Here is a 21242-nt window from a genome sequence, read left to right as displayed (position 1 = left end):
TCTCCTTTCGACGTTTTTGTGTACCCAACTGTCCGTCTCTTCTAAAATACATGTGGTGGTTCCAGGCTAGAGGGTCCTTTTTTTTGTTGGCATGTTGTCACGAGAGCATACATGATGTACTGTCAATGCAATCAATGCAATCAATGTATTACAGAAGCTGTTGCGTGCGATGGGAGACCACTGGAACGGAAGGGAAAGGCAAATGTTGTACAACTCTAGGTAGCCGTGGCGGTTCCGTGTTGTGAAAGATGTTTACGCGGGCGGCGGCGGGCGCGCTGTCGGCATCATGCTGGCGATAGTCGCCTTGGGGAACGCGCTCCCGCCCAGTCCTCCAAACCCAGAGGTGGGCATGCCATTATCCTGGCTCGGCGCGACCCAGATGTTCGGTCCGCCGGTCTGGACCTCCTCCTCGCCCCACTCGGGCACGTCGTCGTGGCTCGTGTCCTCGACTTCGACGCGCACGCCGCCTTCGTCGAGGATAACCTCGGGCCCCCGGCCGCGTCCGGAGAGCTGGAGAGCCTCGAGCGCGCGCCGCAGGTCGTCGGCCAAAGGTGCCGCGTTCGGGCCCTCCTCGACGATGGGCTCCCACCCCTCGGGTGGCGAGCCCGGTGGCGAGATCAGGAAGTTGCGCTCGACCTCGGGCGGACGCAGGTGGTTGTCTGCCCCGCTCAGATCGGTGCGGGGGAGGGCGTAGACGCGGAGTACGATGCTGTGTGACATCAGTGTCTGAGACCATAGGACCTGTCGCTTTCATAGCGGTGACGGATAGAGAGACCCCCAGTGGGGGGGTTCGTTGGTGCGCTCCCGGTCGCACTGGCTGGACTCACCCCTTTGATGTGCGCGACGGTTTGCGCGAGTGCCCGAAGTATCCCTCTCCCGGCTGGGTGGTGGCGTCGACAGGCTTCTGGGCCTCGTGGTCGTCGTCCTCGGCGTCCAGATCCACGTCGAGACGGAACCAGTCGCCGTGCGTCTTGGCCAACAAGGCGTCCTCGTCGCGCTCATACACAATGATCACACGGCCAAAGCCACGCACGGGAGCCCAGTGCGCCAGAGGACCGTAACCCGAGAATGCATCGCGGAGGAGATGCAGCGCCTCGGGGGCAAACAGGGCCTGGTGGGGGAGGACGAGGGCGAGCGTGTTGGTGTCAAAGTCGGCGGCGGGCTCGTCACGGTCCAGCGGCGGTGGCGGCGGGAGGGAGATGCTTCCCGGCCGCGAATGGCGAACCGAGGACGAAGACGTCTCGAAGCTTTCACCGAGGGCGCCCTGGGGCTGGGTCGTGCTGGACATTTTGTTGGATTGAGAGTGACAGTGTGGACGACGACGACGACGACGACTAGCACAAATGTCCTCCCATTGATGCGCACAGCACACAGCCAGCGCACGCAGCATGCAACACGCCACCCGCGCGCTGGAACTATTTGCCTCCGCTTGACGGCATAATAATATGGGGTCCCCAGACGGCTGTTGCGGTCCACCCGATGCTATGCGTTCTACGTCGGTGTCATGCATGTCATGACTCTCCCACACCTCTCTACAACCATGCCTGCAATCATTCAAGGGGACTCTGCTCGCCCTCGCTCGGCCCTCATCATTGTCGATGTTCAGAACGACTTCCTGCCGCCGAATGGCTCCCTCGCAGTCCCCTGGGGTCTCGAGGTCGGCCCACCCATCGCAGAGCTGCTGGACAAGTACGAGTGGGACATGGTAATCGCATCGCAGGTGAGCACCGAGCAGCTCAAGCATCTCATGGACTATTTCAATATCTTCAGCCGGCTGACTTTACAGGACTATCACCCTCCCGGCCACATTTCATTCGCCACCTCCCACGATAAACAGCCGTTCGAGGACATGCAGCTCACCGACGCCCGTGGCAAGGCCTATGTCCAGAAACTGTGGCCAGAGCACTGTGTCCAGGGAACCAATGGCTGCGAGATCAAATCAGAGCTTGTGCCGCGCCTACATGCGTGGGGCGACAAGTTCAAGATTGTGAGGAAGGTGAGTATACGACGCGAACCCAGCTGCAGTTTCCCGTTGCTAGCTGACAACATGCAGGGATGGCACAAGGGCATCGAGTCGTATTCTGCATTTGAGGGATACGTTACAAGCGGCACCGAGCCCGCCGCACCACCCACCACGCTCTCCCCGGCCCTCCCGACTGAGGTGGCCGACACGCTGCGCGCCGCCGGAATCACCCGTGTGGTGGTCACTGGTGTGGCCACCGACTTTTGTGTCGGTGCCACCGCTCAGTCGTCTATCGACGCCAAGTTTGACACGGCCATTGTCGCCCCGGCCTGCCGCTCCATCGTGGATGCGAACGGCAGTAAGGTGTATGACAAGCTGGCGGCACAGGGTGCCAAGATTATTGGGAGGGATAACGGCCCATGGGAGAACGAGGTACGTGGCTGGATCACGTATCTAGATGGACGAAAGCAGTAGTGGGTTTCCAAAGGTTGTATCAGTACATGCGAAGATCGTACGTAGGTGTGGACGTGTATTCGTGGGACGATCGGGACGATTGTGCGGAAAACGTGTTGCCGGTGAGGCGTTTGCTGGAGAACGCACTATTTTGCCAAATACCACTTCGCTGCGCAGGATAGTGTGTTTTCATCGCCCAGGCAGGACGGCCTTTTCACTGGCGTTGCTTTCACGTTCGTCGCGGCCTACAACACTTGAATGCAGGGTATCACATAGTGTGTACAACCTCCGTTCTCGTCTCGTCTGTCCGTGTCGTCATGTATGCAAGCATTATCTCGCCTTGACGGCGATGTATCCCTCACACCGCTCAATCCTCCACCCACCATCCACCAGCGCGCGCGCAACCGCTGGTCCGAGTACACCAACGTTGCTGACCGAGTGCCGTCCCTTGCCAACGACGATAATGAGCGGCTGCGGAGCAGCCATGTTGCCATTCTCCCTGGTACGCTGTGCGTTGCGCCACCAGTTATCCGCCGTCTCGAGCGCGAGGGTGACTGCCTGTTCGACTGTCGCGTAGTGCAGGTCCACGACGTGCCCGCTTGACGAGTTGAGCTGGCGGTCAATGACCATGCGTGCGCCGCGGAGTTCCCATTCGCGCGCACTGTCCATGGCCTCGCGAGCGCGGGCGGCATAGTGGGAAGCCACCATGGCGGCGGTATCCTTGCGACCAGAGGACTTGAAGTGCCGTCCAGCCTCGCGGATCGCTTCGGCGCGTCTCTGCCACTCCATTTCGCCACGGTTATAGCAGTCGTCTGCTGTGAGACCAGCGTCTTCGGCGCGCTGGGCGCGTGCGAGGGCACCAGCAGTCTTGTTCTGCGGAAGCATGCCTCGTGCGTAGGCTGGAATGCTCGCGGCGAGGGGATGGGCACCGCGTGCAGCACGCCGCTGCGTGGGAGCGACCTCCTGCCATGGAGTGTTGTGTATTTGCTGTTTGGTCAGGTTGGTGCCCCTTGGAACCGACCACCGTTCAGATCCTGGGAGGGCAGCACCGTGCGCCGAGGGGTATGCTGCAGCTGAGGGGGCAGGCTTAGATCCTGGTACTACACGCTCGCGCTTCTTGGGCTCCTGCGATGTAGGGCGACTGAGGCGGTTCGAGTTGACGGCGCGAGTTGTCTGTGTCTCGGGTTGCGCTTGCGCCACCAACACTGACGGTTTGGCTGGTAAGGCCGACTGCAACTTTACAAGTGTGTCGAACGGGTCGCTTTCGTTTTCGCGAGCGCTCTCAAAGTCGGGCCACCAGGTGAGGTCGGTGAGCAGATCCATAAGGTCCATGACAGCAACGACATCGCCAGCCGTCGCGCGCACGCAGACAGAGAGATTGGAGTCGTCCTCATCGTCCACCGACGTGCCGTACATTTCCTCGAGGATCGAGACGGCTTCCTGGTTGGGGACTGCAGACGACGAGGCGGCAAGCGCAGAGATGGCAGCCTGCACCGCCTCGTACGCGCACATGTAGTCTGGGGAATGGAGGTAGGAGATAAAGTACTGTGTCCCGGCGCGGGGCACAACTTCGGAGAGGAAAGCGGCGAGCGAGGCAAAGGCAGACCAAACGTCGGCCGACGGAGCGCCAGGAGTGCGGCTTCCACTGGCAGTAGATGATGATGCCGAGGCGGCACGCGACACAACGGGTCGGCGTTGCATGGTGTCAACTAAGGGCATAGTCTTGGCCTTTTGCTTCTTGGCCTTGGTCCGTGACGGGCGACTCGGTTTGGACGACGATGATGCTGACGCGCTACCGCGACGTGACCGGGACGTCGACCAATCCTGCTGGGGCTCATCGGTCTCGTCCGCTCCGCCTTCCCACTTGCCAGTACGCTGGACGCCGCGTATGAGCTCCACAGAGAGGAGGTGATCGATGGCAGCCTCAAGTGATGGCTCTGACGCGAATGCCTCATCAATACAGCGTTTCGGCCTGACGTTAGCCGACGTTCGGTCAGGGAGCGCAGGCAGACAGATACACACAAACCTGGGAAGAAAGTTGCGAGCAGCTCCTCTTCGGTCCTTGGTTCCCCGTCGTCCTCATTGTCTGAGAAAATGGATGGGTTAGATGAGATAGCCGTGCCACCGTTGCTGGTAGCAAACACCGAGTGCAAGGGGGACCGCCCGGACTCGGAGCTAGGGGACACTGTAGGGGTGGCTAGCTGCTCCATGTCGTTCGAGTCGGGCACGCTGGATGCCTCGAGCATACCGAGCTGCTCTCGGATGTCGTCGATATGCTGGCTAAGCGTCTCGGGGTCATAGTCCAGTAGAATGGCATGAACGAGGGAAGGGTCGATCAACGTAAACTCGGCCTGTGGGTGGGTGGTCAGTCCGGCGCCAGCGTGGAGGATGTCGAGGGCAAATGATGGGCGCGTACCGAGAGGACAGATGCAAGGACGCCGGCGTCGACATGGTCAGACTCTGGCGTCTCCACATCCAGGACGGCGTAGAACGAGTCCTTTGGTGACTCTTTGGCGCGTCGTTTGCCCTTTCCCATGGTTGATGTCGGTGGGGGATTCAAGGTAAGGACGGGCGGGGAAGGATGCGGGCGTGAGGGGCACGGTTTCTAAGACGACATGGCTTCATTCCCACAGGTCGCTGTAGGTGCGCAGTGTATGTTGAGGAGGTGATGGAGTACGTGATGGAAGTAGAGTAAAGAAGAGTGAAGACAAGATACCGTTTGCAAGCTGCTGTGTATAGGGCGATGAGTCAACTCTCCTACCTCTGGAAACCAGCATTGCAGGCAACAAAGCGCAATGACCGCAATGACCGGCCTAACTAGCGGTCACGTGACCTCCACTCTGATTAGATCTTCACGCCACCCAATACAAAAGTTTGTGATTCCATCTTTCTGCGTTCCTGGCGTTCTGCAGATTTCTCGTCCACAACCACCACCACAACAACCACCCAAAAGCCATGCCGAGGGCACCAAAGGTCACCAAGCCGCGCCACGACCCGCTCCACGTCGAGCTCACCGCCGATGAGAGCGTCCGTCGATTTGGCCGCATCACTGCGCCGGGCAAGAGGCAAAAGCGCACCGAAGAGGAGGAGGAGCAGGGTGTGAGTCCAATGACGCCAATGTCACAATGTCAATCGAGGTTGGAGAGCTGACTTATTTCTCAAACAGCAGGGTGAGGATGCTCGCATGTCGCGCAAGATTCTTGAGCTTGCCCGTGAGCAGCAGGACGAAGTGAACCGCGAGCTGGGCGAGGACGACGACTGGGAGGACGAGGACAACGAGCCCGAGCCCAGCTCGCGCGCACGCGCCGAGGCTGGCATGGACAGCGACGACGACGAGGAGTTTGAGGACGGTTCAATGTCGGGTGGTGAGGAGGAGGCCGAGCTGGTGGGTATAACACTGTCCAAAGCACTGCTGACCCACGCAGGAAATCGCCCCCGAGGACCACGCGACGCTCGATGCGCTCAACGCGCCTGGCGAGGGTGGACAGGGCAAGACGCTTGCCGACCTCATCTTTGCCCAGATGGAGGGTGGTGCGACTAGCGCGTTTGACGAGGATGACGGACCTCCCGACCCGAAGCAGGGCCTGAACCCCAAGGTTGTCGAGGTTTACACCAAGGTCGGCTACCTCCTGTCCCGCTACAAGTCGGGCCCCCTGCCAAAGGCTCTCAAGATCCTTCCCTCGCTCCCCCACTGGGCTCAGCTCCTTGCTCTTACCCAGCCCAACGATTGGACTCCCCACGCCACGTTTGCGTGCACCAAGATCTTCGTGTCCAACTTGAAGCCCTCGGAGGCTCGCGTGTTCATGGAGGGTGTCCTCCTTGACCGCGTGCGCGAGGACATGCGCGACTCGAACGGCAAGCTCGCCGTCCAGCTGTACGAGGCCCTCAAGAAGTCGCTGTACAAGCCCGCCGCCTTCTTCAAGGGTATCCTCTTCCCGCTGTGCGAGACCGGCTGTTCGCTCAAGGAGGCTGCCATTATCGCCTCGGTTCTCTCCAAGGTGTCCGTCCCCGTCCTCCACTCGGCTGCCGCCCTCCTCCGCCTCGCCAGCATGGACTACACTGGCCCCAACTCGCTCTTCATCCGTATCCTCCTCGACAAGAAGTACGCCCTTCCCTTCAAGGTCGTCGACGCTCTCGTCTTCCACTACATCCGTCTCGCCAACTCGCCCCGTTCGCGTGACGGTGAGGACAAGCTCCCCGTCCTCTGGCACCAGTCGCTTCTCGTCTTTGTCCAGCGGTGAGTCCAGGCCGCCGCTACCCTATGATCCATCTACTGACGCCTTTTTAGCTACGGCTCTGACCTTACGTCGGACCAGAAGGACGCCCTTCTCGACGTCATCCGCGTGCGCCCCCACCCCACCATCTCGCAGGAGATCCGTCGCGAGATTGTCAGCTCGGTCGAGCGTGGCGCCCCCCGCCCCGACGACAACGGCGATGTTGCCATGGCCTAGACTTAGAGACTCACTATCTGTGTGTGCATGCAGGATGTAGGATAGGAGAATGGTGGCAGGGGGTTCGAGGGTGGGCAGTTGGTGATTGTGCGTGTGCGGCCGTTAGCTGTCTTGGATACGAGTACCAGGGGTACAGCGACGGCGAGATAGCCGCCACGCGTTTTGTACTGACCTCCTCTTGTGATCTGTGACAGACTGTCTATTCCCTCAGTGCAGCCGTCAATACGCCCTAACGGTCAGTTGTTGGTGCCATCTTCCGCATTCGGTTTCATCTTCATCCGCATAATCACTACACTCCAACTCACACCTCTCTGAATTGACACATTCAAATAATCGTGGGCCCCACGTACTTACGCTGCCACACACGCAACCCCCTACGCGCTGTTATGACCATATCTCGTCACCATTGCGAGAAGCAGCTCCGCGAGCACAGCAACAAGCGACAGCGCTACTGGGCCACCCGCGATGTCGTCCCCGTCCCGTCCCCCAATAAGGTCGCGTGACAACGCCGAGGCCTCCAGACAGGTCAAGACCGGCGGCGGTAGCATGCTACGCTACAAGACCAGCGAGTTTGTGTCGCTCCAGGTAAGTGATCAAAGACAGTACTCAACCCCCTGACATTGTTACAGAACGGCCAGCAGAACTCGTCGTTCCAGCCAACCGCTCTGGACAAGGACAAGCCCGCCAGTCAACTTCTGAGTCGAGTGTGTGCTTATACCGACTATGAGAAGCATTAGGTTGGGTTTGTCCAGTGTCAAGAAGTGAGTCATGTGCTAGTAACCTTCGATTCAGTGCATATGTACCGACATGAGCGGAAGGATGTTCCGCACCCCCTCAGTGATATCCGCACTCTGAGATGCCATTACAGCCTCATAGTCACCAGGACCAGCCATGTACACCTGCCTTGAAGTCTTTCGGGAGCTCAACTGCTGGAATGGGGGTTGTCGCGTGCGTTGTTCTGCTCGTTGATATCACTGTCGAGGAGGCCCATTTGGTGGAGAGAGATGTGGTCCGCTGAAGGACCGAGGTCCAGGTGGAGAGCATTCGGGCTGGGGATGGAGACTAAATTATGCGAGCTTGAGGCGCTGGTTGAAGGCAAGCCTGGAGAGTACATGGCCTGTACATCTGCCCTCCAAGCCCCCTTTACTTTGCGGGACAGTGGTGGTGCACCACCAGCGTGGAAATCGGCGAGGCGTTGCGCGAGGATGTCCACGGTTGCACTCCTAGTGCCAAGGCTAACCGAGATGCCGAGGGCCGCGCAAAGTTTTTTGAGCTCGGGTTTGCTCATGGCGGCGAAGTAAAGTACTGCAGCGAGTTGGGCACTGCAGGAGACATCTTTGCGACTTTGCGTGCGGACGGCGCCGCGCGAGAGGCCCAGGCTGCACGGGAGCGCGCCGCAACGCTGCTCACACCGGGATTTTTTGTGGGCCTGCCACTGGGGTTCTCGTTGAACAACTGGAGGCGGCTTGCATGGGAAGCCGAGAGCTCGAGGAGGTGAGGTCGCCAGCGCACACCTTCTGCTTCTTCACTCCAGCTTGGTTCCTTCCCCGCAGACGTTGGCCGTGCTTGATAATGAGGTGGTCGGCAACGTCGGCCGGCGAGAATGACTCCCCTCTGCAGACCAGGAATGGGCAGGGATACGATGCACTGCTGTCGCCGAGAAGCTGATCAACGAGGTGGGCGTTGACTGGCCGCCGAACATGAGGAAGTTGGGGTCAATGGTTTGGAGGTCGTGGGGTGCGTCCTGGGTGCTGGAAGCCTGTGAAGTGGTGGCAGCAGGGTAACGGTTCTGGGCAAGCGGGCCTCCGAACATGAGGAGGTTGGGGTCAATGGTTTGGAGGTCGTGGGGTGCGCCTCTGAAGGACTGAATGTCGGTCGAGACCCCCGGGTCGTATAGGGACGACGAGGCGGAGTCGGCAACAGCCTGCCTCTTCTTGGATGCCTTGGCGGCGCGGGACAGGGGAGGGGTACCTCCCGCATGGAAACTTGCGAGCCGGTTGGCGAGTACACCCACTCTCGCGCCCTTTGTACCCTCGCTCACTGAGATGCCCAGAGCTTTACAGAGACTCTTCAGCTCGTGTTTTGGCTTTGCGGTGAAATACGAGAGGCTGTTTGGGGCGGATGGAGTCATTGTTGCCAATGTCTTGGCCGAAGTCTGCTGAGATGTCGCGGTGGCCGTGCGCGACCGGGCGAAGACTCTGCTGATGACAGGCTTCTTCGTGGCGTTGCCTGTATCCAACAGGAGGAGCCGCGGCAGGTCCGTCTTAAAGCTCGAGGAGGGTGAGGTCGCCAGCGCACACCTTCGGCTTTTTCTTTCCCGCTTCGTTCCTGCCGCGAAGGCGTAGGCCGTGCCTAAGGATGAGGTGATCGGCCAACTGGGCAGGGGAGAATGTCTCGCGAACGCACACCCCGAATGGACAGGGGTGGGAGGTGGCCGTGTTGGCAAACAGTAGACCGACAATGTGAGTGTTGATGTGGTGGACCTGTTTAGGCCATTGCCCTGTTTATAGCTTGATTGTCGTGGTCAAAAGCCATCACGCGCGGGTCGACGGACATTGCCGAGACGATCTGGTCGATGTGGGGGCTGAGATGGATGGTAATGTCATGGTACGTGAGCATCCAAGCTTTGCAAAGTCGACAATACCAGGTCGACTGCGGAAGTGACGTAGAGGTAAGGAGCGACAGCAGGGCATGCTGCGCCTCATTGTGACGAATCGCCGTATTGTTGTTATCGAGTCGAGCGCCGCAAGTGGAACCGTCGGGACCCTCGATGTGGCAGGTGGGTCCACGGTGTGTGTAAATGTGCGTGGCGAGCTGCACGGAGTTTTCAAAGGGGCCCGCTTTGCAGATCTTGAGAGGGCACTTTTGAAGAAGGGACGAGTACGGGCCTTCGCCAAGCTCCTTGAAGGCCTCCAACAGGTTAAGCCCAAGAGCAGTACCGTCGGCAGCCCTCATCTGAGCACGCTGCCTGACAACAGCTGGCGCGGCAAGATTTCCGGGGAGGGATGCCGTAGGAAGATGTTGGGGGTCTTGGGAGTCCTCGTCGGGATCCGGGGGAAGGCAAATCAGAGCAGCCTTTTGGGTGAGTGCCAGGGCCAGTGGGTCCTGGGGGTGGCTAGAAGCTGCCATGAGAGTGGCGGCGGCGTTGAGAGCATGTGCCGAGTGGACAGTTTGCTCCTGTAATGGATCTGTGGCATTGGCGTTGGCCTTTGCCTTGCGGTCATCCACAATGCGTTCCTTGTTCTCTTGATACCACTGGGCCTTGTACGCCTTTAGCCTCGCCTTTGTGTTCGGCGAGACGACCTTTGCTGGCTCCGGGGCTATTCCTTCCGCCTTGTTACGTTCCTTGAGCTTGGCAACCTGTGCGAGTTGCTTTGCCGAGTCGGCGGCAATTTGCTCGTCGCTTCGGCTAGCCCGTGCTTCGCGCTTCTTGCGATTGATCTCGTCGCCGTTCTCCTTGTAGTAGTCTGCAGCCTTGTCGCAATTGGCCTGCATTTTCTCCTCACTGCCGTGCATACGAGCGTTCTGGCGGCCTCGAATCAACTGCCGGTTGGCCTCGCGGTAGGCCTTCATGCCTGCGGTTTGACGCTGGTACCGTTCCTCTGGAGTGTAGCTGGAGACGCCATAAATCATTTCGACGACAGGAGAACGGAGGTTGGTTCCACGATAGGGTGCGCCTTCGGACCAGACGAGCTTGGTGGGGCTTTTGGCAGTGTCCAGCCATGCCATGAGCAGCGCCTCCGCCCAATGGGTCATGGCCCGCGCAGCAGAGGTCATGCCATTGCGAGAGTAACCAAGCCCTGAGACGTCCAGTCCCCAAAGAGGCTTCACGTCCCAATAGTGGCCCTCCGTCTTGTAGGCCATATTCTCAAAAAAGCTAGACTGTCAACCTTCTGTGATCTGCCTATGTCTGTTTGCTGAGACTGTACTCACCCTGGGTTACTGGACCCGTCTGAGAAGATGCTGTTGTACTTCGAGTAATGACCTGGGGCTCGAGATTTGAAATCACCATCTTTCAGCCTCCCATTGACTAACATGGGGAAACCACCGGCCGAGCCGATGTAGAGGTAGTGGTGGTCGTTGGGCCACATCAAGATCTTGGCATAGACGCCCCAACGGACGTCTCCTTCGGCGGACTGGAAGAGGTCCCAGAGCTGCTCAGCGGTGGGGGCTTGGTCGGCAACGAGAATTTTGAGATGGTTGACATCGAGGCCGGCGCAAAAGATCTCGAACAGGTCATCGGCCGAGACTTGCGCATGGCTGTCTTTCCAGAACTTCGTCTGCTGTGGAATGGCCATCAGATGACGTCTGATGAGGTCAAAGCGGGCGCGCAGAACCTTCGGGACGGTCGCTGGCGTCGGGCTCGTGCCAGAGGTCGCGCTAAGGATCTCGTTCTTGAACTGCGGGAAACCGTTGACGACCTTGTTGTCAGCTGGTTTCATTATTGTCACTCACTTCTTTGAGGGTAAGGGGGGAGGATTGGCCTTGCATTTGCGACGGGCATTTGTTGCCTTTGAATCGACATCGTCCAAGTCACTGGCGTGCCACCGAGGTCAAGAAAGTCATCACCGACAAAAAGCTCGTCGTAAGGGTCAAGAAAATAAAGATCAAAATTGCCATCCCTGTAGGGGCTGTTCGTCTTCAGAAGTAGAACGGGATACCTTCGATGGGATGTACATACGGTCGGATAGACTGTAGCGCATATGGGCGAAGGATCAAAGTGGGACTCGACAGAGTGGCGGTAGGGTAGGAGGAGCGTTGGCATGGGTCGTGGTGATACGAACGAGCGACCGAAGGGTGAGAGGGGTGAGAGTGGGGGCTGTGATGCGAGGAAGGCATGGCGAGTAAGAGTAGGGGTAACGGCGATGATGCTGGGGATATGGTCGAACGTGATTGTTGTCTGGGCCGGCTGGTCCCCATGGGGTTGGCATGGACGCCCCCTGGGCGCCGGGTGGGGGGGGGGGGGGGGGGGGGGGGGTCCTTTGGTTTAAAATAATGTTTACGTAAGCATTGGCCCATCCTCTGTCCTACTCTCTGCGCAGAAAACACTGTAGCAGTTGGACGGCGCCGGGTGCGTACCGGGTGTACTCTCAACAGGGAGCCGGCCAGAGGGCACAATGAGACTGAATGTGGCACTGATCGGCGGCTGACGTGTGGCACTGATCGGCGGTGGGCGTGTGGCACTGATCGGCGGGACGTGTGGCACCGTTTGGCAATTCTACTATTTGGTGCATCCAACATGGTCTATCACACTCGTCCCAATCAACTCCTAGACAGCTGTCGCTTAGATCTTCTTGAGGATAGCCTCGGTGACCTCGTCGGTGGTCGACTTGCCGCCAAGGTCGGGGGTGGAGTACTTGCCCTCGAGGATAACGGCGTCAACGGCAGCGTTGATGCGGGTAGCGGCCTCGAGGTAGCCCATCGACGAGAGCATGAGGGCAGCCGAGCGGATCGAGGCAATGGGGTTGGCGATGCCCTTGCCAGCAATGTCGGGAGCCGAGCCGTGGACGGGCTCACCCATGAAGAAGTTGTCACCGGCGTTGACCGAGGGGACGAGACCGAGCGATCCGACGAGCGCAGCCGCGCCGTCCGAGATAATGTCACCGTACAGGTTGGGCGCGACGGCAACGTCGAACTCAGACGCGTCCCTAAGAGCTTATACACCATGGAGTCCACGAGCTGCTCGTTCATCTCGACGCCGTCGTAGCGACCGCCGTCGTTCTCCTTGACAGCACGAACAGTCTCACGGAAAAGGCCATCGGTCACTGACAACACGTTAGACTTGTGCACGATGGTGACCTTGGGAGGGCCCTTCCAGAAGGTAGCGGGGGCGCCGGGGGCAGCACGCTCGGCGCCGCGGCGGAGGGCAAGCTCGAAGGCCATACGGCCAATACGCTCCGAAGCCTTCGAGGTGATCTGACGGGTAGCGAAGGCGGTCTTGGAGCCGTCGGCGTTGTCGTGGATCTCCTCCTTCTTGATGTAGAGGCACTCGGTGTTCTCGCGAACAATGACGAGGTTGACATCGGGGCCGGCGGTGCCGGGGACCGAAGCGACGGGGCGAATGTTGGCGTAAAGGTCAAGGTGCTTGCGGAGGGCGACAATGGGCGAGCTGTAGCCGGCAACCTTGTGCGAGGGCGACTGGACCGAGCCGAACATGGCGGCATCGCACTCCTCCTTGAGGACGCTTGAGAATGTTAGTAACCGAGCCATGGAAGACAAGAAGAGGTCTCCGATCGTTGACCTCCGATTCGGCCGAAAGCCGTGTGCCAACTCACCGGACAGTCTCATCGGGAAGGGCCTTGCCGTTCTTGTTGAACTCCTCCCAGCCAGCAATGAGGGGGATGAACTCAGGCTTGGGGATGGCCGAGCCGAGAGCCTCGATAGCACGCTGAGCGGCCTGTGGACAAAGGGTCAGCACAAGAAGCGAACGTTGCCCCGCGTTCGCCCGGAATTGTAAACCCGGGAGGGCACGCATGTACGTACAGGGAGGACCTCACGGCCCACGCCGTCGGCGGGGATCATACCGATCTTGAGGGTCGAGCGCTTGATAGCCTGCATTTTGTGGGAGTGTGAGAGGTGGTGGGTGGAGTAGAGTTGGAAGATGAAGATGGAGGTATGAAATTAAGGACGTTTTTGCTTTGAAAAAGTCGTCCCCCGCTGCCCAGCTCCCTCCCTCCACGCCCAGCAGTCACGTCTTTGCATCCGTGCCTGTGTCCACCGCCCAGCGCCAGCCAGGCTCTGGCTGCGTCGGTCGATTCGGATCGCCATCTCCGAAAAAGTCCATTATTCGTGCGAGACCGCTGTCTGTTCCTCGGACGTCACCCAAACCATGTCCCCCATCGACTCGGCGGGTCCCTCCCGCCTCGGCGCCGCTGTCGGCGCAAGCATGCGCACAGCGCGATCAGGAAGGACAGCCGCGCGCGTGCCCAAGCTGCATGCGACGTCGGCGCGCTCAGGCCAGCGCCAGCACCACCACCACCACCACCAGCAGCACCGCACCTTGTCGACCACTTCCACCACCTCGGCTGCTGCTGTCGGCGCCGAGCCCGCCGCGGCCATGGCACAGGCATACCCGGGCGCGGCTGGCGCGTTTGGTCACCTCGCCGCGAGGCTGAGCGCTACGCAGCCGTGTTTTGGTGTCAAAGGCGACAACGTCGAGATCCTCTCCAGCCCGACCATCTTCCACGACACGCTCCTGGACATGGTCAAGAGCGCCCAGAGGCGGATCCTCATTAGCAGCCTGTACATTGGCACAGAGGAGGAATCACTGGTGCGTAGTTGCTGCCAGTAGTATGGACTATGCGGGAAGAGACGGTCCTGCACGTCCGTGCCCCGGCAACCTTTGACCTTTGGTTCGTGACTGACTTTAACTTTCAGGTGGACGCCGTCGCGACCGCGCTCGCTGCGCGCCCCGGTGTGCGCGCGACCTTTGTGCTCGACTACAACCGGGCCACGCGTACAGGCAAGGGCCCCGGTCCCGTGTCGACGGTGCACATGCTCCTCCCGCTGCTGGAGCGGTTCGGAGACCGCGTCGACGTGTGGCTGTACCGCTCGCCCAAGCTGAAGGGCCTCATGGAGAAGATTGTGCCCCCGCGGTACGACGAGGGGTGGGGTACATGGCACGCAAAGTATTACGCTGTCGACGACGACGTCGTGCTGAGCGGGTGAGTGTGGTGGCCGTGACCTGTGGCTTGCAACTCCACTATCGCCATTGCTGACAGCCGTCTAGAGCCAACCTCGCCGAGTCGTACTTTACAAACCGCCAGGACCGCTACATTCGCCTGGGACCGCACCCTGCTCTCCTCTCGTACCTCTCGAGCATCACCCGCCTGCTCTCCGACTACTCGTACAAGGTCATTGCGCACCCGCGCCGGGGCGCGATCGGGACGCACGGCGTCGCCCTCGGCGCATGTACGGGCGGGAGCGACGCGGCCGCCGTGTGGCGCGAGGCCTCGCTGCCGCCGCGCGGCTGGGCTACACACGCGCAAGCGACGCTCCGCGCGTTCCAGCAGGCGTGGCGCGCGAGCAACGGTGTGCGCTCGCGCGACGCCGCGTCCGCCGGCGCCGACACGTGGTTCTGGCCCGTGGTCCAGGCCGGTGTGCTGGGGTTGAGAGAGGAGGAGGCGGCGCTGGGCAAAGTGTTCAACGCGGTCAAGGAGGCGCGCGACGTCGAGGTGGACCTCACCAGTGGATACTTTGGCCTGTACAAGGCGTACAAGCGCGCGGTGATTGAGAGCCCCGCACCCGTGCGCGTCATTGCCGCCTCGCCAAAGGTGAGTAAGCGGGGGAAGGGGGCAGCGAGCGGCGCGAGCTACGAGTTTGTCAACGATAGCTGGCAGTCCGCCACTCTACCCTTTCCGTTCACTTGGGTCCGAAGATGCCACTTTTGCTGACCGCTCCTCCCAGGCAAACGGCTTTTACGGCTCCAAGGGCCTCTCCGGCCTCATCCCAGAGGGCTACACCCTCCTCGAGCGGCGGTTCCACGCCTCGGCCGAACGCGCAGGCAGGCTCTGGGACGAGCAGAAGCACACGGGTGTGCGGCTGCAGGAATGGGAGCGTGATGGATGGACATACCATGCCAAGGGTGAGTCGTGGGCGTGGGTCCCCCGAGCTGTGCCGTCCGCCATCACAGCTCATGCAGGGGATACATTTGTTTGATCCGCTACTCGCTGCGCGACGCACCGACTGACCCGTCCCAGGCCTCTGGCTCTCGCCGCCCGGCACGGACGCCGACCCCTTTCTGACGTTTATCGGCTCGTCCAACCTCTCCACGCGCTCGCTCAACCTCGACACGGAACTGAGCCTCGTGCTCGCCACGTCGTCCGAGTCGCTGCGGTCCGGCCTGGGACACGAGCTGACGGGGTTGAGGGAACACGCACATGACGTGGGCAAGCAGACGTGGGCGCTGCCAGAGCGTAAAGTCAGCATGCTGGCCACCGTCCTGGTCGCGCTTGGTATCGAGGGGATGCTATAATGAGTGATATACGGGAGGCCGAGAGAGAGAGAGGGAGGGAGGGAGAGAGAGAGAGCATAGTAGAACACATACTTAGATGTACACCCACCCACTCTGTTTTTGACTGTCATGTCATCACAGCTCATGGACCCTGTCCTCCATGGGAGGCTCCCTCAGCACTGGAACGACATGCATACTTGGCCGCTATGGCTATGACTCGCGCCACAGACGACTATGAAGAAAATACGAGCTGGCAGGCTGGCAGGCAGGCGATGGAGAAACGAGAAGGGGGGGAATCTTGGGTATCCCGAGCTAGGTGATGCGAGGCGCGCACATCTTCGGAGGGAGACAATCCTTATGTTTGATTTGTGTTTGGCTTTTTTTTTTTGGTTTAATTAAAAAAACGGCTGGCGGCGCCGCGTTGCCTAGAGGGCACGGACGCGGAGGACGAGGTTGACCATCATGCTCGCAATGAGGGTGAAGCACAGGATGGTGGGGCCGTACGGGTCGTGGTAGTCGACGGCGAGACGCTTGCGTATCCTGAGAATACGCAGGGCGTACATGATACCGCTATATGCGACTGCCAGCAAGGCAGTGAAAGTGAAGCAGCCGGCGGCGACAAAGCCCACGGTGTCGTCGGCGGGGACAAAGTTGATGAGTACGATGGAGACGGTGCTGAGGAGGACAGCCATGTGCGACCACTTGAGGAAGGTGCGCTCGGCGGCGAACACGACCTTGGGCTCGATACGGATGGGGATGGAGATGCGCTTTCCGGCCGGAGCGTGGAACTCGCGGGTGAGCTCGACGCGGTTGTCGGGCTCCTCCTCCTCGACCTCCTCGAGCTCGTCGTCGTCCGACTGCTCGGCGGCGGCCTTGAGCTTGGCGTCAAATGCCGAGACCGAGTTGTCAAAGCGGTTGGCAGGGACGAGGGGGTCAACACGCAGACCCTTGCGGTACTGCTTGGCGGCGGGGCGCTTGTAGTCGTCGCCCTTTGCGTCGTTCTTGGACTCGAGGAGCGCGCGCTCACGGTGCTCGCGAGCGGCCTTGGCCTCGGCCTGGACGTCGGCGGGAAGACGGAGCATGGCGTCCTCGTTGAACGCCGACGCCGAGACGAGGTACTCGTCGTCCTCGCCCTCGGAGACGGGCTCGTGGTAGCTGGGACCGTCGGCGCTGATGGCAGGCGACAGGGGCACCGACTGCGAGTCGGCGCTGTGAGGGGCGGAAACGGGACGCTCAATAAGCACACGCGAGCGGGCGGTGGGGGCCTTGCGAATGTCCTGCTCCATCTGGGGCAGCCAGAAGGGGACCAGGTCGACACGCTCGGGGAGCAGGGTAGCGCAACCGTGGATAAACTTGGAAAACTTGGGGACGGCCTCGACAAGGTGCGAGTTGACAAGGTCACGGATCCACTGGGGAGGCTCCTCGCCGACACGGGTGGCGAGCTTGACTTCAAGGACACCGTAAGGGAAGAGGTCCTTGTCGGCAGGCTTGACGGTGGGGAAGGGGTGGTCGATACCAAAGTCGGTACGACGCCAGTTTCCACCGGTACGCTCGACGCCGTCAAAGTTGTCCTCGCGGACCAGGGTAAGCTCGGTGTCGAGCGAGATACGGACCGAGGCGTTACCAGGGAGCTGGAAGGCGGTACGGTTGTAGAACGAGCGCATGACAGGCTGGAGCTTGCGGGTGATGATGGCGTACTGGATCTCGTCGGCCAGCTGCTTCATGCCAGCGACCTCCTTTTCAGTCTTCTTGCCCTTCTTGACCATTTCGTCAAACTCGGCGTCCATGGTGTAGCGGCCGGCGCAAAAGTCGTTGAGCTTGTCCTCCTTGATGGTGAAGCGCTCCTTGACCGACTTTTCACCAGTCCAGTCCTCGCGATGGGTCTTGCGCTCCACAAAGACGACCTTGCCGTCAACGTCACCGTACCAACGCATACGGATGGCCTCGGCACCCTCGGTCTTCTCCAGACGTCCCAGGTACAGCTCGAGGTCCTCGTTGTCATAGTAGATCGAGGTGATGGCCGAGTCCTTGATGGAGAACTCCTTGTTGGGGTCAAAGACGAGCACGGGCAGTTGCTTGAGAATGTTGAGCTTGAGGGGCACAATGTTCTCCTCGTGGACCCAGTACTTTGTGGTGCTACGCACGAACGCGTTCTGGCTACCGCCAGCAGCCGAGTCACCCTCGACGGGGTGGCCACGGGTGCGGACAAGGTCGAACAACTTGGAGAGCTTGACAATGACGGGGTCATAGTTCATCTTGTAGAAGGGGTGCTTCTCAAGGAAGTCCTTGTTGAACGAGGGCTTGAGGGCAAAGCCAGTGAGCTTGTCGTGCTTCTTGACAATCTTCATGAACCCAGTAAAGTTGAGCTTGGTGAAAAGGGCGAGGTCGTGGACGTCGGCGACGAGGACGGCAACTTCCTCCTCGAGCTCCTTGAAGCGCTCCTCAATCTCGTCGAGGGACATGTGGTCCGTGTCCTCGTCGTGCATGGCGTCGTCCTCGTCGTCATCGTCATCGTCGGAACCTCCGTCGTCGTGGTGGTCGTGGACACCTTCCTCGGCGTCACGAGGCGAGCGGTGGTCGGGGTGGGTATCCGAGTCGTCGTCGCTGCTGTCCTCGGCCGAGGCCTTGGCCACGAGCGACACAACCTCCTTTTCCAGCGTCTCGATACGCGACGTCACCTCCTGGGCCTTTTGACGCTGGAAGTTTTCGCACTTCTCGAGCTCGGCGCGCAGCGACACGAGAAACTCGGCCTCTGCAGTGTCGGTCCAGGGGAGGTTGTTCTTAATCTGCTTCTTGAGGGCAGAGTAGTTGACATACTCGTCTGCCCACTCCGAGTAGCGCGAGTCCTGGTGTAGATGTCAGTCTTCTTATCATTCGACGGACCTGGGCTCGTGTGTCGGGCCGCCCAACACTCGATCCTGGGGGGTTGCTCGCACACGCCCGACTCACCTTGATACGGCGACCAAACTTCATGGTGGCTGGGTGATGTAGCTAGGTTGATGCGAGCGATAGGGCTGGGATTTACTGTTACAGCCGGTACGTCGAGACGTACGGATCTGCTTACTAGAACAGATAGATAGGGGGGGGAGGGCGGAAAAAGAGTTGGGGTTGTTGCCAGAGAGTTGCGATGGCGGCTGGACTGAAAGGGTGGAGGCCGGGGGGTGGAGCTAGTGACGGTGGCTGGCTCCTGCCTGGGGGAGAGATAGTGAGCGGCGAGGTGCTCGTAAGGAGCGAGAGAGAGGAGATGTGTTTGTGGAAGGAAAGGGGGACGAGCAGCCAGACGGTGTACAAGTAGTGCTGGACTTTGTGTGGTTGGGAAAGAACAGAACGACGGCCCGGGTTTGAGCACTGCCCAGAGAGACCGGCGGCTGCTTGATTGGGACCGCCAGGACTCGACCAGCCAGCCAGCCAGCCAGCCAGAGAAACGTCATGAACGACGCACGTTCGTGCAGTTTACATTCCGTCGCTCCGGGCACCCTGGGTGGCCATAATCTATCCTGGGCCAGGACAAGGCAACGCACACACATTTGATCCCGCTCTCTCATGCCCCCGTGCGTGTGGATCATATCCATGCGCTTCCAAATAAATATCCAAAACATTCCCCCTACGTCTGTCCGTACCTTTACTGCGCTGCACATGTCTCCTATGACAGATGTGTAGATCTAATACATTCACCCAGCGGCCAGCAGCCAACAGCCAGCATGGGTACACATAACACACACATGACACACTCGGCACACACGCCTGGTCGGTGACCCCCCCCCCCCCCCGTTGCCCCAGTCTCATCTCTCCTACCTAAACACTGCTGCCTTGCCCTCGTTAAACACCATACTCCTCGCGCAGCGCCGCCTTTCTCCGCTCCAGCAGAATCTTGCCCATCTCCTCGTGGTCCGGGAGCACAGGAGCAGCAAGGGCCGCAGCGTCAAACACGCTCATAAAGCTGGCAGCAAGAGCAGCCTGGGCAGCCTGAGCAGCGGCCACGGCGCTCGCGTCGACAGCCTGCGCCCCAGGTCCACCGGGCGGCGGCGGGGGTGGAGCAGCAGCAGCAGCAGCGCCCTTCTTGCCCTTGGCCGCCTTTCCTCCCTTCTTCTTCTTGCTCCCGGCCTCGGGCTGCGCCTCCTCCTCGGGCTCTGGAGACTTGCGCTTGCCCGCGGCATCGGCGTCGAGTGCTGCTGGTGCAGGTGGCGGCTTGCTGGGCTCGGGGTAGGGCGGGAGCGTCGCGTCATCGTCGAGCGAAAGGATCGCAGCTGTATCCCTCACGGCGCGTTCCCAGTCTGTATGAGTTAGCAACAGCCGACTGCCGTTCGTGTACCCACCTTCCCTCTGCGCGGCCTCTTCAGCAGCGGCCAGACCCGCGTCCATCTCGTCCGTGTCGCCAAAGTAGTCTGGCCCCTGGTTCCTAAACATCTGGAAGCTGGCATTACGCGCCGACTCTTCTGTCGCTGCTTGGGCTGGAGACATGTGGTCAGCAACGCGAAGCAAAAAAAGGCTCGTCCCAAAAAGGACAAAAAAAACGTACCACCCTTTGTAAACATCTCCTTGACACCAGGCAGCTCGCGTGCGCGTCCAAAGTACTTGTATCCCCGCGTCCCCGGCACCTCCTTTCCGTCGTCGTCAAACATGGACGTCTGCGCACGCTTGTAATTTGCGCCGCCGAGGTTGACAATCTGCGTCTCCCAGTGCCGCTTCTCGCGCATGAGCTGGTTGATCTCGTCGTTCAGGTCGCGGATCTCATAGTCGGTGAGCGATGCTGGAAGAGAAAACACTGTCAGCAACGTTCCACTAGACCGTGGAGCATCTTTTGTTGACAACACTCACAGTCCTGGATCTTGGAGACCTTGCGGCTAATGTCCTTCATGATGTCGCCGCGCCAGCGCTCGCATTCGCGCAGGCTCGAGACGGACGAGGCCATGCGCGGCCTGCGCTCGCCGCGCACGCGGTTGCCGAGGCCCATCTCAACCGCCTGCTGCTCGCGGAAGCGGTAAAGCATGGACTGAGCCTTTTCAGAGTTGCGTGCCATGTTGGGCGAGCTCGATGCGTCGGGGGTGGAGGATGGGTGGTGACGGAAGGTGGTTCCTCGATGATGAGCAGTGAAACACTCGTTGACAGTTCGCGAATGGCAAGTGATAGGCTCGGGACCACGTGGTGTAATACACGTCATTGTCGCTGCGGGCGTTGTTTCTGATAAGCCGATTGTCGATCGGCCCGGTGTCTCTCTGGTGTCGATCCCTCTCTCGATGTCGCATGACACCTCGACACCTCCTTGCTGATCATCTCTGTGTATCCTCGATCCTGTATGCACCAGAAACCCGCTCTCTACAGCTGCCAGTACACCGCACACGTACGGATGCTGGACGGCGCCTCCAGGTGCCTCCTCTACCCGTCGCTCAATGATTGGTTTCAGTGCGGGACTGGATGGCTT

The 21242-nt window shown here is 60.2% G+C and overlaps 12 protein-coding genes across 12 annotated transcripts; 4 read left to right on the top strand and 8 right to left on the bottom strand.

Moving 5' to 3' along the window:
- Positions 1-252: 252 nt before the first annotated feature.
- On the bottom strand, positions 253-1288 carry CBP1 (carbohydrate-binding module 1 protein; the record flags this gene model as incomplete). The annotated part of the gene is made up of 2 exons (XM_028621797.1): positions 253-709; positions 828-1288. The coding sequence occupies 2 exons, from the start codon at positions 1286-1288 to the stop codon at positions 253-255; spliced, it is 918 nt and encodes a 305-aa protein (XP_028478249.1).
- Positions 1289-1540: 252 nt separating this feature from the next.
- On the top strand, positions 1541-2437 carry PNC1 (NAD(+) salvage pathway protein; the record flags this gene model as incomplete). The annotated part of the gene is made up of 3 exons (XM_028621796.1): positions 1541-1996; positions 2054-2395; positions 2435-2437. 3 exons carry the CDS (start codon positions 1541-1543, stop codon positions 2435-2437), a joined length of 801 nt encoding a protein of 266 aa, XP_028478248.1.
- Positions 2438-2746: 309 nt separating this feature from the next.
- On the bottom strand, positions 2747-4952 carry EHS24_006325 (uncharacterized protein; the record flags this gene model as incomplete). Its single annotated transcript, XM_028621795.1, has 3 exons — positions 2747-4388; positions 4439-4767; positions 4833-4952. 3 exons carry the CDS (start codon positions 4950-4952, stop codon positions 2747-2749), a joined length of 2091 nt encoding a protein of 696 aa, XP_028478247.1.
- Positions 4953-5371: 419 nt separating this feature from the next.
- On the top strand, positions 5372-6867 carry ENP1 (snoRNA-binding rRNA-processing protein; the record flags this gene model as incomplete). The annotated part of the gene is made up of 4 exons (XM_028621794.1): positions 5372-5515; positions 5583-5801; positions 5842-6653; positions 6705-6867. The coding sequence occupies 4 exons, from the start codon at positions 5372-5374 to the stop codon at positions 6865-6867; spliced, it is 1338 nt and encodes a 445-aa protein (XP_028478246.1).
- Positions 6868-7332: 465 nt separating this feature from the next.
- Positions 7333-7604, top strand: EHS24_006323 (uncharacterized protein; the record flags this gene model as incomplete). Its single annotated transcript, XM_028621793.1, has 2 exons — positions 7333-7452; positions 7497-7604. 2 exons carry the CDS (start codon positions 7333-7335, stop codon positions 7602-7604), a joined length of 228 nt encoding a protein of 75 aa, XP_028478245.1.
- Positions 7605-7789: 185 nt separating this feature from the next.
- On the bottom strand, positions 7790-8155 carry EHS24_006322 (uncharacterized protein; the record flags this gene model as incomplete). The annotated part of the gene is made up of 1 exon (XM_028621792.1): positions 7790-8155. The coding sequence occupies one exon, from the start codon at positions 8153-8155 to the stop codon at positions 7790-7792; it is 366 nt and encodes a 121-aa protein (XP_028478244.1).
- A 237-nt stretch (positions 8156-8392) lies between these two features.
- Positions 8393-8998, bottom strand: EHS24_006321 (uncharacterized protein; the record flags this gene model as incomplete). Its single annotated transcript, XM_028621791.1, has 1 exon — positions 8393-8998. The coding sequence occupies one exon, from the start codon at positions 8996-8998 to the stop codon at positions 8393-8395; it is 606 nt and encodes a 201-aa protein (XP_028478243.1).
- A 356-nt stretch (positions 8999-9354) lies between these two features.
- On the bottom strand, positions 9355-11309 carry EHS24_006320 (uncharacterized protein; the record flags this gene model as incomplete). The annotated part of the gene is made up of 3 exons (XM_028621790.1): positions 9355-10744; positions 10801-10830; positions 10903-11309. The coding sequence occupies 3 exons, from the start codon at positions 11307-11309 to the stop codon at positions 9355-9357; spliced, it is 1827 nt and encodes a 608-aa protein (XP_028478242.1).
- Positions 11310-12151: 842 nt separating this feature from the next.
- On the bottom strand, positions 12152-13425 carry LYS12 (homoisocitrate dehydrogenase; the record flags this gene model as incomplete). The annotated part of the gene is made up of 4 exons (XM_028621789.1): positions 12152-12502; positions 12544-13051; positions 13143-13264; positions 13351-13425. The coding sequence occupies 4 exons, from the start codon at positions 13423-13425 to the stop codon at positions 12152-12154; spliced, it is 1056 nt and encodes a 351-aa protein (XP_028478241.1).
- Positions 13426-13696: 271 nt separating this feature from the next.
- Positions 13697-15841, top strand: PGS1 (CDP-diacylglycerol--glycerol-3-phosphate 3-phosphatidyltransferase; the record flags this gene model as incomplete). The annotated part of the gene is made up of 5 exons (XM_028621788.1): positions 13697-14137; positions 14245-14531; positions 14597-15144; positions 15200-15451; positions 15567-15841. The coding sequence occupies 5 exons, from the start codon at positions 13697-13699 to the stop codon at positions 15839-15841; spliced, it is 1803 nt and encodes a 600-aa protein (XP_028478240.1).
- A 404-nt stretch (positions 15842-16245) lies between these two features.
- On the bottom strand, positions 16246-18793 carry VTC4 (vacuolar transporter chaperone; the record flags this gene model as incomplete). The annotated part of the gene is made up of 2 exons (XM_028621787.1): positions 16246-18666; positions 18770-18793. The coding sequence occupies 2 exons, from the start codon at positions 18791-18793 to the stop codon at positions 16246-16248; spliced, it is 2445 nt and encodes an 814-aa protein (XP_028478239.1).
- Positions 18794-19639: 846 nt separating this feature from the next.
- Positions 19640-20840, bottom strand: ISY1 (NineTeen Complex (NTC) component; the record flags this gene model as incomplete). The annotated part of the gene is made up of 4 exons (XM_028621786.1): positions 19640-20094; positions 20137-20271; positions 20340-20570; positions 20639-20840. 4 exons carry the CDS (start codon positions 20838-20840, stop codon positions 19640-19642), a joined length of 1023 nt encoding a protein of 340 aa, XP_028478238.1.
- Between the last annotated feature and the right edge of the window lie 402 nt (positions 20841-21242).

This window comes from Apiotrichum porosum, assembly GCF_003942205.1.
Source record: "Apiotrichum porosum strain DSM 27194 chromosome Unknown scaffold_3, whole genome shotgun sequence".
In the NCBI taxonomy this organism is placed as follows: domain Eukaryota; kingdom Fungi; phylum Basidiomycota; class Tremellomycetes; order Trichosporonales; family Trichosporonaceae; genus Apiotrichum; species Apiotrichum porosum.
Note: the sequence above shows the minus strand (reverse complement) of the source record. Positions and strands in the feature narration are given on the sequence as shown.